Source organism: Oncorhynchus keta, chromosome 4 (assembly GCF_023373465.1).
Source record: "Oncorhynchus keta strain PuntledgeMale-10-30-2019 chromosome 4, Oket_V2, whole genome shotgun sequence".
NCBI lineage: Eukaryota > Metazoa > Chordata > Actinopteri > Salmoniformes > Salmonidae > Oncorhynchus > Oncorhynchus keta.
In genome coordinates this window covers 15,925,069-15,938,540 of record NC_068424.1, presented here as the reverse complement: position 1 = coordinate 15,938,540, position 13,472 = coordinate 15,925,069, and the positions used below count along the sequence as shown (strand labels likewise).

General features: G+C 42.7%; 1 protein-coding gene across 4 annotated transcripts; it reads left to right on the top strand.

Annotated features, from left to right (window-relative positions):
- The first annotated feature begins 1,972 nt into the window (after window positions 1-1,972).
- On the top strand, window positions 1,973-11,467 carry eif5a (eukaryotic translation initiation factor 5A). Of its 4 annotated transcripts, none has more exons than XM_035760044.2 (5): window positions 1,973-2,124; window positions 5,522-5,709; window positions 6,541-6,645; window positions 10,842-10,973; window positions 11,081-11,467. In XM_035760044.2, coding segments are annotated over exons 1-5 (495 nt in total). In that variant the 5' UTR covers window positions 1,973-2,123; the 3' UTR covers window positions 11,150-11,467. The 4 variants fall into 4 exon arrangements, with proteins under 4 accessions (XP_035615937.1, XP_035615933.1, XP_035615935.1 ...); XM_035760040.2 differs by lacking the exon at window positions 1,973-2,124 and adding an exon at window positions 2,192-2,276; XM_035760042.2 differs by lacking the exon at window positions 1,973-2,124 and adding an exon at window positions 2,581-2,611.
- Window positions 11,468-13,472: the final 2,005 nt, after the last annotated feature.

The following is a 13,472-nucleotide window of genomic DNA, read 5'->3' as shown; positions in this document are numbered from 1 at the left end:
TGTGTGTTGAGTGACTGAGTGTGTGCTTTCATCTCATCTGAATCACTGGGACACTAACCCCGCCCCCAGACTGGTACTCCACTCCACGATGTGATGTTGAGACGTAACTGTCCTTCCTTGTACAGACATGATTACAGAGACGTCCTCTACTGCTTTACTTTACTGTCTGGATGTCTTCTGAAATCTAAAATGCACAGCAGCACCATCACACACTGTTGGCCAAGTAATTCTCTCTCTGCCAACTGTCTCCCATCTTGAGCTCCCTAACACACACATTATTCTATCAGAGGTGCCGGTACTCAAGCTGTAGCAAATGAGAAGAGCCTGATCTCTGTACCAGTACCGGTCAGCACCAGCCCACTTCAACCACTGGTCTGAGAGCAGTTCTCCAGTGTTCTGTCCTGGTTGTCTGCATGTAAAAGTGTGGGGAGAGCAGATCAGGACTGACTGCAGTAGGCCTTCTCATAGCTTCTTTAGACTTTTTTGGGCCTCAAAGCTCACATCACAAATATTTGTTTTTCAATTAGTGAAAACATTGATAAGGGAACACAATGTTAGGCTGGTATGTGTACACTGGATCCTAGTGTCCTTACAGTTTAGTAATGAAGAGAACTACTGACGTAATGTTTTGACACTGAGGCACAGAGGGAGGTAGTGTGTATGGCTGATGAGCTTGGATACATGTGATTATTAATGTGATTGTGGATGCTTTTTGTTTGGACTTTTCAATGTAACCTACTGACACACACACTTCATGTTTCCAAGTGACAACACACATTAAAGATGTGCTGTGTGAATGACTCATTTCTCCTAATTAAATTGGGTTGTGAGCTTATATTCCCTCTCATCCAGTGTGCTATCTTTGGCAAACATGGGCTCCTTTAGTTCAATATTGGGCAAACGCCCTAACGTTACTTGTAGTAGTCCAAGGACCGTACATGTTCTGTTTAGAGGTGAATTGGCTCTGGCAGCCAAAACAGCTCAAATACTCCATCTAAATATGAATGGATTCTCAATTGCAGTACAGTCCTAGAAACATAAAATACTCCACTTTCATATCACATGAAAATTTCACAAATTCTAAAATATACATTTACTGTACACCAGTGGAGGCTGGTGGGAGGAGCTATAGGAGGATGGGCTCATTGTAATGGCTGGAATGGAATAAATGGAACGGTATCAAACATAGAAACCACGATTGACTCCATTGTAGAGCTCACTTGTTCATTTAAGGAATAGCCTTAAATGAACAAACTCAGCCCACCAGGGGCACCGGGCTATGCAAGACGAACTCAACCAATCACAAAGAAATACAGAATTATAGCCAAATTGGTAAAAGGCTTCAGTGGGGTTAATGTGTGAATTCTGTGATGGCCCAGTATCTACTCATCTTTTTAAACCCCCAGTTCCAGCTGTGTTGTGCAAGTTGCTGCCTCTATCACTACATTTACAATCCTAAAACATAGCTGCCCCACTACATGGAATTCTATGGCTAAGCTTCCAACATTCTAATGTCAATGGCAAAATAAAGGTGATTTTGTAAATAATAGTTGTAGCCTACACCATCAAAGTTAGTTATATTATATATAATTTGAAAGGTAATTTCATGACTTTCAGAACCACTTATCAAAGTTTAAAATGTATCAGGTTTTATTTTGTTGTAGCCATTTATACAGGTAATTTTGATATGTATCCTAGAGGTCAAAGTCCTTTTCACCTGAAAATTCCAAAAACGTGTCTGATGGATAGCTGTGAATCTAAGCTTTCCAATTATATATGACTAACGGATTTAAGTGAGCAATAACGTTATGTACTGACATTGTTTGTCATAGGCTAAAATACCAAAGGAGAAATTAAATTAATAGTAATAACATACAGAAAGTTACAATTGCTGCACTGCTATCAAACATTTTCCAACTCTAGGGACAGATATGTTTTAAAAAATCATTATGAGACATCGTCGGCCAAAGTGAGCACGACCGACCCACCCTGGCTCAGGGACTAAAGGCGTGCTAATTATCTATCTTGGTCTCCAAACACCTGTGTGTGAATGGAAGGACGCCGCAAGCGGGTCGTCACTGAAAACAAATATTGTTGGCTGCAACTGCGTTAAAACAGTGTACAGTAAGTGTATATTTTTAATTTGTGTAATTATTTTGATGTGATATGAAAGTAGAGGGCTTTGTGTATTTTTTAGTGTACCGCAATGGAGAATCGATTCGCGTTAAGATGGGAGTATTTGGTCGTAAGAGCCAATTCGTCTCTAAACATAACATGTAAGGTCCTTGGACTATAAGGAGCAATGTTAAGCTTATTTAGTCCATTATTGGGCTAGAGACATTTTTGGACTACCACTTTAATGGAAGCCATAAATCCCCCCTCCCCTCCATAGGCATGCGTTTCCACTTGATAGCACAGTCAGTCAAAGCTGACTCGTAAAAATTCATGAACTAACCTAACATTTGCTTTTCGGTCTTGAGGCTAGGAATAACGTTAGCAGTGTGGTTATTTGACTTATTTAACCCTTATTTTTACCAGAAATTAACTGAACATTCGCAATTACAGCAACGACCTAGGGGGGAGTAAGAGGGATGAATGAGCCAATTGGAAGGTTAGTGTTAGGTTTAAAAAAACATTACGATAAATTGTATAAATAGGCGGGGTTTATGATTTGTGGCAACTTGTGACGAACCTACGGATGCCGCAGTAAAATTGGTCGCGCTTGCGCAGTCCCGTTCCTCTTTTTCCTGGAAGGTAAGCGTTGCATGGCGCGTGCTTCTGTTCACGGGGCAAAACATACAACTTTTAGTACTTTGTCAGTTCATTTTTGACTGGTCATATTCGTTTTAGGTTTTGGTAGTCGAAAGAGAAGTGAAAAGGTCGAAATTAAGTTTGTTTGCTGAGTGTATGTGCTCTCAGCGATAGGGTGTGGGTCCCATGTTTCTGTATCCACGGCTCTAATGAAGAGGCATGAGGCCTTCCGCGCGTTTGTTGGAAGTTGTTAGTCATCATGTCTTACTGGACCTACTAGCCTAGCCAGCTAGCCAAATGTTGACAACTCCGCTAGGAAAGCTAACCATGCTGTAATGTACTTTGACATGAGACTGAACATTCATATAGTTGTGTAATGACTGAAATTCTAACTTTCTAAAAATGACCATTTGTTTAGACAACGTTGTTTTGGTAATCGCTAGCTAACATTAGCTAACCGGCTAGGTTACAATGTGTTCGTAATCACTAACGCTTGCTAACCATGTCGTAGCTGGCTGGCTACATTTAATGAAAGTTAGTTGTACAAATATGGGAACGTTTATCTATATTGGCATGGATTAAATGCCAACTAATAGTTACCCACACGTTGACAAAATGAGCTTTCCGACAACAGCATGGAATTGTCATTCTCGCTAACAGCAACACGCTAAACACTTTCATTTTAGCTAGCCATCTGGCCATTTGGGTAGCACGTTATCGCTTCTATTTATAAACCAACGAGTCGCTTATTAGTTTAACACTCAAATTTGGTATGTATATCTTTAAAATCCTTAATCGGTGTTAATGTATTCGCCCAACTTGTTCATCAACGTTACCGAGCGTGTTGCCGGGCCTGGCCGGATATCTTGTTAGCCTCTTTACTAACCTAGTCAAACTTGTCAGAAGTTGGCTGAACGGTATCGCTGGTACTTGTTTATAATTAGCTAGCTGACGTTAGCGCAGAGGAAGTTGTCGAGGCAATAAATGTTGTCCGGTCGGTTACGAGCGTTCCGGGCCAGGCCTCCGTTATTTACCATGGCACTATGATGCGTCAGGTTTATTGCGCGGCGAACTCCGGTTCTGCCTCCCGAGTCAGGGCGCAGGCCAAGCTGGGACACGTGGACAGGGCGTGGGGATGTTTAACCAGAAGAGGTCGGGCCCTGGTCGACTCTCTTCGTCTGATTTGTGAAATTATGTTAAGAGTCACCTTCTATATTGTCTGCAAGCTTTCCACTGGTGCTGGGACTTTCATTCCCACGTTTTCATCCTCCACATCACGTGTATCAAACTCGATCCACGGTGGATCGATTGGTTGCAGGTTTTCGCTCCCCGTACTTGATTGATGAAATAAGGTCACTGATTATTAAGGAATTCCTCTCAACTGGTTGTCTGGGTCTTAATTGAAAGGGAAAAGCCTGCAGACACGATGCCCTCCATGGGATGAGTTTGACACCCCAGCTCCACACGATGTTGGCTATGATGTAGTCTCCATTAGTCATGGATGGATGGGTTTAATAATCATGAAGTGAGGATGCGATTTGAAATGGTCAGGAGCCAAATGCTCAGTAATTTCCACATTGACTATGGTTACATTCACTCTAATATAATGTTGATTAACATGCTTTGCAAAAACAACTAATCCTGGCTGTTTACATGGACATGCCTGAAATCAATCAACTTTGATAAATGCAGAAAATCGTCAATCAAAATAAACGTTCTACCACAGCAGCCATGTTTATGGGAAACCTATTTGATTCTGAGTTCGGACATATACAGTTAGTATGTAAACTATTTCTTATTTTTTACTCCATTCTAATTTTTCACAACTCACTTGTGCATTACACCTTAAGCAGACCGACAGTGTCATTGCATCAATGCTGTGTAATACATTTTCAGAACTTTTCATTATGTAACCCAACATTTATAGTGAATGTGTGCAACAAAAGTTAAGCATTCACCTTTTGCTACTGTTTTGGTTTAGCCTACGCATACTATTTGTTTGCATACATTTTGGATGAATCCAATGTGCGCACCACCCAGAACACACAGCCTCTGCAACACAATGTTCCGAAGGCGAACGCAGCACTCCGTTGGAAATAAATGTACACTAAACAAAAATATGAACGTAACATGTATTTTTTTATTTAACCAGGTAGGCTAGTATGTAAATTGTTTTCATGAGTTGAAGTGAAATATCCCAGAAATTTCCCAGACATACAAAAAGCTCTCAAATGGTTGTCGCATTTGTTTACATCCCCATTAGTGAGCATTTTCCTTTTGTCAAGATAATCCATCCACCTGACATGTGACATATCAAGAAGCTGATTCAACAGCATGATCATTAAAGGTGGACCTTGTGCTGGAGACAAAAGGTCACTCTGAAATGTGCAGGCTGTCACAACAATGCCACAGATGTCTCAAATTGAGGGAGTGTGCAATTGGCATGCTGACTGCAGGAATGTCCACCAGAGCTGTTGCCAGATAATTGGATATTCATTTCTCTACCATAAGCTTCCTCCAACATCGTTTTAGAGAATTTGGCAGTATATCCATCCGGCCTCACAACTGCAGGCCACGTTTTATGATGTCGTGGAGTGATGGTTTTCCAGTATAGACCAGTGGGTGTATTGCCAGTGCGGTAGCTCAATCAGGGATGTTTTTCCTTATTTAATCAGGGTTTCTGGACTTTTCTGATCAGTATTCATACATCATTGAGTTTAAATGGCACTGCTGTAATTGCCTGTTCTAACCTATTCCTCTCCCCCTGCAGTGCCCCTAATCCATCGCACCATGGCAGACACTGATCTTGACTTCACCACCGGAGAGTCTGGCGCCTCCGCCACCATTCCTATGCAGTGCTCTGCCCTGCGAAAGAACGGCTATGTGGTGTTGAAGGGACGCCCTTGCAAGATCGTGGAAATGTCCACCTCCAAGACAGGAAAGCACGGACATGCCAAGGTAGGGATTGACTGGACATGTGTACAAATACCAAACTCTGGGGATGCCCATGGTGGAAATGTCCAGCAGTATTGGGGGAATTTGGGTGATCTGATATCGGGTGTACATTATTATTCTACCTTTATTTCAACAAGGAACACAGACTGAGACCAAGGTCTCTCTTACAGCTGGGCCCTGCGTATACATGTTTACACATACAGTTTAGGTACACTGATTAAGAAACTACACAGGACAAACAAAACGATCACAGATAACACACACAAATACAACAGCAGATTATTACATGTACACACAGGTTATTCCCCTAACAGCACAATAACCTGCATTACCTGAAACCGTTACAAGCAAAATAAATATCCTCCAATAAATGTTTAAAATGGGCGACAGGGGGACAGTCAAGTTGAAGTTTAGTCTGCAGGCTATTCCATAGGCAAGGAGTGTAACAGGAGAAGGCAGCCATACCCAACTCTGTTGAAATCACATGGGCCTCAAGTGTAATCCATGCTTGAAACCTGGTTTAAGGAATTATAATATTGATGAGTGATGATAAATGAGGTAGTTTATTCAGAAGTGCTTTATAGACAAACACGAGAGCATGTTCTCGCCTCATGGGCAGCGAAGTCCGATCCAGATTTAGATATAAAACAGTTGAGTTCTGTAACCAGCACCCATAATAGTACATGCGTTGTCCACATCTCTAGTAATTTACCCATAAGGGCTTTGTCTGAATTCTCCAATCATAACTTTTGACTCGTTAAGTAAAACCTAACCTAACTTGACATGTTATGACACTGCTGTTAGTGGTGTAGTAAAACTCTCCGTCCTCTTTAGGTTAACATGGTGGGCATTGACATCTTCACCAACAAGAAGTACGAGGACATGTGCCCCTCCACCCACAACATGGACGTACCCCACATCAAGAGGAATGAGTTCCAGGTCAGTGTGAGCTCCCTTCCTGCCCTGTGAAGATTTTCCTATGCCACAAGGGTTCTCTTATCCAACATGTTTTCACATAATTAGAATACCAGTTAACCTCTTGCCTACTAATTCAATAAGGACTTGACTAATTCTATCAGGCCACTACTCTCCTAGAGGCTAGCAAATCCACTTAACACTGCAGTCACTGTCTGGTGTCAATCCAACCACAGTCTGGGATAATAAGGCTAGAAACTCAGAGAAGACTGCCTGTGTAGTCCATAATGGTTTTTCAGCCGGTCAGTGTGTATGGGGACTTGTGAGAACTGCTGTCATACTTGTCCAGAGATGTACTGCTCTGAAGTAGTTGCTGAGGCATTGGGAAGATGTTTACCGGTTGGTTACATTATCTGGGGGAAGACCTATGTCACAAAGCAGGATCAAATACGTTGGTATATGAATGCCCTGACTTCTGCAGAGGCCGTATCTCAGTAAATGCTACGCGGCCAATGCAGATGCCGGATTGACCATGCAGCGCCTTTAAGGTATGGTCAATTGGGTGCCTCAGTGCTTCTCAATCATTCTTGGTACTTCATTTAAACACATTTGATCACATATTAAAGTGGAACTGACTGCATTTTAGCTAAAATAAATATATTTTTAAAAATCGGTTCACATAAACCCCCAGGAAGAATGACAAGCTAGCACTTCGATATGGTCATCTTGATATATTAGAATGTTTGGGAATGATGTATACTAAGGCATTTGTGAAAATTCTATAGCAATAGAGTGGGAAAGTAGCTGTGCATTCGAACAATTAACACGGCAGCAAATAAAACCGAAAAGCACACGTCTCGTCCAGTACTGCAGTCTATGCAGACCGGTACACCTTAGCCAACCAGGGCTACAGTAGACCTTTATGCAAACAAGCCATTTGCCATAGAAGCCTGTCATCGTCTTGAACTGGACTGTGTTTACAGGCAGTTGGGCCTGTCATCATTCACTTTGAACTGGGCTGTGTGTTTACAGGCAGTTGCAACAGCACAACTTTAGATCATTAGAACACATTCACCAAAAGCCACAAAATACACCTGAATGGACTTCTGCAACTATGTAAATACCACCTTAGTCCTCTTACATTTGGGAACTTGACAGTCCTATTGATCAAACAACCATAAAGAGGTAAGCTCTCTCTCCCTCTTATGCACATCAACAACTAATGCTAGCCAGAGCAAGATGAGCTAAAATCTAGCGAAGAACCATTAGATAAACCCTGTCAAACTGTTTCTGCTAGTTTACTGTCAAAATTTGCACTGATAAACTATGGGGAATTGTAGCTGACTCGTCCTTCTGCAGCTTGCCTGCAACCAAGCTAACTGGCTAAAGTTGGCTGGCTTGCTTGCTACTGGGCCTTGCAAAAGTATTCGGCCCCCTTGAACTTTGCGACCTTTTGCCACATTTCAGGCTTCAAACATAAAGATATAAAACTATTTTTTTGTGAAGAATCAACAACAAGTGGGACACAATCATGAAGAGGAACGACATTTATTGCATATTTCAAACTTTTTTAACAAATCAAAAACTGAAAAATTGGGCGTGTAAAATTATTCAGCCCCCTTAAGTTAATACTTTGTAGCGCCACCTTTTGCTGCGATTACAGCTGTAAGTCGCTTTGGGTATGTCTCTATCAGTTTTGCACATCGAGAGACTGACATTTTTTCCCATTCCTCCTTGCAAAACAGCTCGAGCTCAGTGAGGTTGGGTGGAGAGCATTTGTGAACAGCAGTTTTCAGTTCTTTCCACAGATTCTCGGTTGGATTCAGGTCTGGACTTTGACTTGGCCATTCTAACACCTGGATATGTTTATTTTTGAACCATTTCATTGTAGATTTTGCTTTATGTTTTGGATCATTGTCTTGTTGGAAGACAAATCTCCGTCCCAGTCTCAGGTCTTTTGCAGACTCCATCAGGTTTTCTTCCAGAATGGTCCTATATTTGGCTCCATCCATCTTCCCATCAATTTTAACCATCTTCCCTGTCCCTGCTGAAGAAAAGCAGGCCCAAACCATGATGCTGCCACCACCATGTTTGACAGTGGGGATGGTGGGTTCAGGGTGATGAGCTGTGTTGCTTTTACACCAAACATAACATTTGCATTGTTGCCAAAAAGTTCAATTTTGGTTTCATCTGACCAGAGCTCCTTCTTCCACATGTTTGGTGTGTCTCCCAGGTGGCTTGTGGCAAACTTTAAACGATACTTTTTATGGATATCTTTAAGAAATGGCTTTCTTGCCACTCTTCCATAAAGACCAGATTTGTGCAATATACGACTGAGTGTTGTCCTATGGACAGAGTCTCCCACCTCAGCTGTAGATCTCTGCAGTTCATCCAGAGTGATCATGGGCATCTTGGCTGCATCTCTGATCAGTCTTCTCCTTGTATGAGCTGAAAGTTTAGGGGGACGGCCAGGTCACAGTAGATTTGGAGTGGTCTGATACTCCTTCCATTTCAATATTATCGCTTGCACAGTGCTCCGTGGGATGTTTAAAGCTTGGGAAATCTTTTTGTATCCAAATCCGGCTTTAAACTTCTTCAAACAGTATCTCGGACCTGCCTGGTGTGTTCCTTGTTCTTCATGATGCTCTCTGCGCTTTTAACGGACCTCTGAGACTATCACAGTGCAGGTGCATTTATACGGAGACTTGATTACACACAGGTGGATTGTATTTATCATCATTAGTCATTTAGGTCAACATTGGATCATTCAGAGATCCTCACTGAACTTCTGGAGAGAGTTTGCTGCACTGAAAGTAAAGGGGCTGAATCATTTTGCACGCCCAATTTTTCAGTTTTTGATTTGTTAAAAAAGTTTGAAATATCCAATAAATGTCGTTCCACTTCATGATTGTGTCCCACTTGTTGTTGATTCTTCACAAAGAAATACAGTTTTATATCTTTATGTTTGAAGCCTGAAATGTGGCAAAAGATCACAAAGTTCAAGGGGGCAGAATACTTTCGCAAGGCACTGTAGCTACTTCCAGACACAAATGAGAGAACACCACTCTGACCAGTTTACTTGCTGTAGCAGGGCGAGTTAGCTAGGCTGTTTGCATGTTATCTAGAGTGTTCTTGACTGACTTGTTGCCTACCTTTACTAACACCGGTCATATTCAGCCCGTGTTGTGCGCTGGTAAATTAATCAGTTATTCTGCGCTCTGAAACAAAGACTGTGCTGGTATCGGAGCTGATAGCATATCTTTCCACTCTGGATAAGTTGTTGCTCACTAACCAAATGACACCTGCATCTCTAGCTGTGTATATCTACCAAGAAATGATACAAGGGGGGAAATTCAGTAACTCACCCACTCCAATGACATCCTCCTAGCAGCTAGCTAATGTTAGGCTCTGTGTTTTTAGCTTGCTACATCAATAGATACGCTAACCACGTTATGACTGACTTGTGATCATTGCCCTTGCCAGTTTCATTGTAGTGAAATTCCCATCCTTAGTTACATTCATCTGTTTCTGTCCAAAATATTGAGTCGTGGAAACTGACAGTGCATCCTGAATAGAGGCAGCAAACGATGTACCAGGCCAGCTGTGATTTACAACCTTATAGCAACATTTTTTGGCACTACCAAGAAATGTTTTGGTGAATTATATTAATCATGCATTGAATTACCTCCATATTTTCTGCCAACAATGCCTTAGTGTACATCGTGGAATGTTGAGTCAAATATAACCTACTTTTAAACCTCTTAAAGTTGGTTTTGTAGCATAAACTGGGAATTAAATATTTTAGATTTGTTTTTTTTTTTTTCATATCTGCAAAGTAGTTACCGCTGTCAGTTCCACTTAATGTAACTGTAAATTGTATATTTGCTCACACTGGTTGGCATTGGAGCGTTCCCCTGTGTTAATGCACGACGATCACCCAGCACTGCACCCAATACCTGTGGCGTGAGTGTGAATGGTTCTTGCTACAGAGATCTCCTTGGAGATCGCCGTTACACCACAGTGACCAGGTCACACACCTGATGTGATGGCTAACAAAACAAATTAACACACACACTTCCCAACATGTTCACCTCTCACACCATCGCTTGTCTTTATTTTGCTTATTGCGTTCTGATCTGCACGGTGACTAAAACAAAGACTACCTGGAATGTGCCTTCGTGTGTCCGACTGTAGATGTAACATGGTGCTTGTGTTTCCAGCTGTTGAACATCACTGATGGGTTCATGTCCCTCATGGGTGACAATGGAGACGTGAGGGAGGACCTGCGCGTGCCTGATTCAGACCTGGGCAAGGAGATCGAGCAGAAGTTTGCAGCTTCAGAGGATATCCTGGTGAGTCTGTGGGGGGGTGCGTGCATGTTTTGGGTGGTGTGTGAAGCTTGACCAGTTTGTTTTGGATAGTGGTGGTCTTAGCCTTAACCAATCATATCTGTCTGCAGGTCTCTGTGCTGTCTGCTATGGGGGAGGAGTGTGCTGTGGCCATTAAGCAGATGACCGGTGGCAAATAGAAAGACAGGACTGACCTGCCCAGGCAACAAACTCCACCCACAACCAGTCTCTAGTATTCTTATTGGTTCTTCTGTCACCAAAGCGACGGCCTTCACAGACAACCTCAATCATTCTGTTGTGATTACTCCTTTGTTTTTTTTCCCCTCTCGTTTTTTGGTTTCTCTCTCTCCGACGCTGTCGGACTGTCCCAGCATTACTGCGGCACGCTCGCTGTGTTGGCTAGCATTCTGCCGGATCACTGAGGTTTTGTTTAGTTCTACATAATCTACTATATAAAGAAAAGTACTTATTGGTGAAATATAGATTCTTTTTTTTGACTTCTTCCTCATTCCTGTTTATTTTTGCCTTCGAGATGTTTGTCTTGCCACATACATTCCTGAATGTTTAAAATAATGATGGGATCCAGCTTTTTTATGATAATTTTTTTATATTCCTTATAATTGAGCTCGTCTGATGCCTTTTTAGAGGGAGGGGGGAGCTGTTTGAATGGTGGGAGGGGGGGCTTGGGGCCCCTTTTACTGACATTGAACTACATTAGGGTTGTCCCTCTGGCTGCCATACTGCTGCTTCCCAGCATGGCCTCTCTGCTCTGGCTGATCAGACAACTCCGATGCTTTTCTCCCAAACTGGGAACGCTGGTGGCTAGCACTTAACAAGCAGTCTTAACAATACCACTCCAGCATTTCAAAACACTTCGATATGAAGAAAGAACATTAGAGAAAAGATGCTAAATATGGAACTAAACTTCAGTGATTTCTCTTGTCAATGCCGCTCTGTCTGTTTAGAAAGCCGGAGGGCCCAGTGCGCTTGCCTATCACCATGGCAACCTAGCCCCGCTCTGGGCATCCCATAATAGTCGGAAAGAGTGAGGTGTTGGTGTGGCAGCGTAGAATGTTCTGGAAGGCATTTTGCAGTGAGGTGTGTGAGGGGCTCAATCGGGGGGTGGAGTTGCAAACTTATTTTGTTCACTCGAGGCCTTTGTCACCTGACTGGAGATGGCAAAAAATAATAAAGTTAAAACAAATAGAAAAACAGCCTTCTTGGTGGTGGTTCTGTGTTCGTCTTCACACTAGAATGTTTCACTCCAACCAATGCCTGATTCTGTTAAATAATGACACAGGAATGGATAGGTTTCAGCTTTAGTTGTGGACTCTGCGCTGTCCAAGTTGTCTGGGACCATAGTATAACGGTTTGATCCCTGGCAACTGACACATCGGTAACATGACTTCAGCTCCCTCTCCACTGGTCTGAGAATAAGTCTGATGAATCAGAATGGTGGAAGTTGGAAAAGGAGATGAAGCCTTCTGCGATATTGCGTTGCACATCATCAGTTCGTCACTCCCAGCCTTAAGTGCCGTTCGCTACAGCAGTCTCGAAGCACTTGTACAGCCTGGGTTTGATACCTGGTTTTCACAAGGTCTTATAGGATGGAATGAATAGAATGGATGACTCATGACTTGAATGGGGATGCCTGCTCAAGTCATTCTAGTTCTATGCATCCTATCCCAATAACTTGATCATCTAGGCCCTGATACCCTGAGAAGTACACTCACTCCACTGCTTCCTGTCCTTCCAGTCTCATGCCCAGACGGAGTACACGGCAAGCTGCAGTAGCAAAGCACTGCAGATATCACCAGTGTTCAGGGCTCAGTTGAGGTTCAATGACTAAGTGAAACTGGCTGGGTTTGAGCCAAGATGAAGCCCTATCCCTGAAGGGGCATATATGGCAGCTCGCCACACTCTGCCGGAATGCCTGACACTGCAGTGTGAAGACTCCATTCTCTCTACACAACAAACCATATCTCATACACAACTCATCTGCATGCTTGAGTGGGGGTCATCAAGGCTCTCAAACCAGGACAATGAGTCAGATCAACCTTAACACTAAACTAGTACAAACACTCAGGCCAGTTCAAGTACACCACCCTGTTCATGAAAATGGATCACTCCTACAGTGAGTCATGTGGCCATGGCTTGCTATATAAAGCAGGCAGGCATCAAGGCATTCAGTTACTGTTCTATATAATATTAGAATGGGCTGACAAACATAACTGCGCACTACAACAGTGTTGTGTAGAACGGCATCTCGAAACGCACAACTTGTTGATCCTTTTCATGGGTGGGATATTAGACGACCACACTGGGTTCCACTGCTATCAGCTAAAAACAAGAAGTGGCTCCAGTGGGTATGCGATCACCAATACCGGACAACTGAGTGGAAAAACCTTGCCTGGAACATGACAGCGAGTTCAGTTAACTTGAGTTGGCTGCACAGTCCCCAGACCTCAACCTAATGGAACTCCTTTGGGACGAAATGGAACG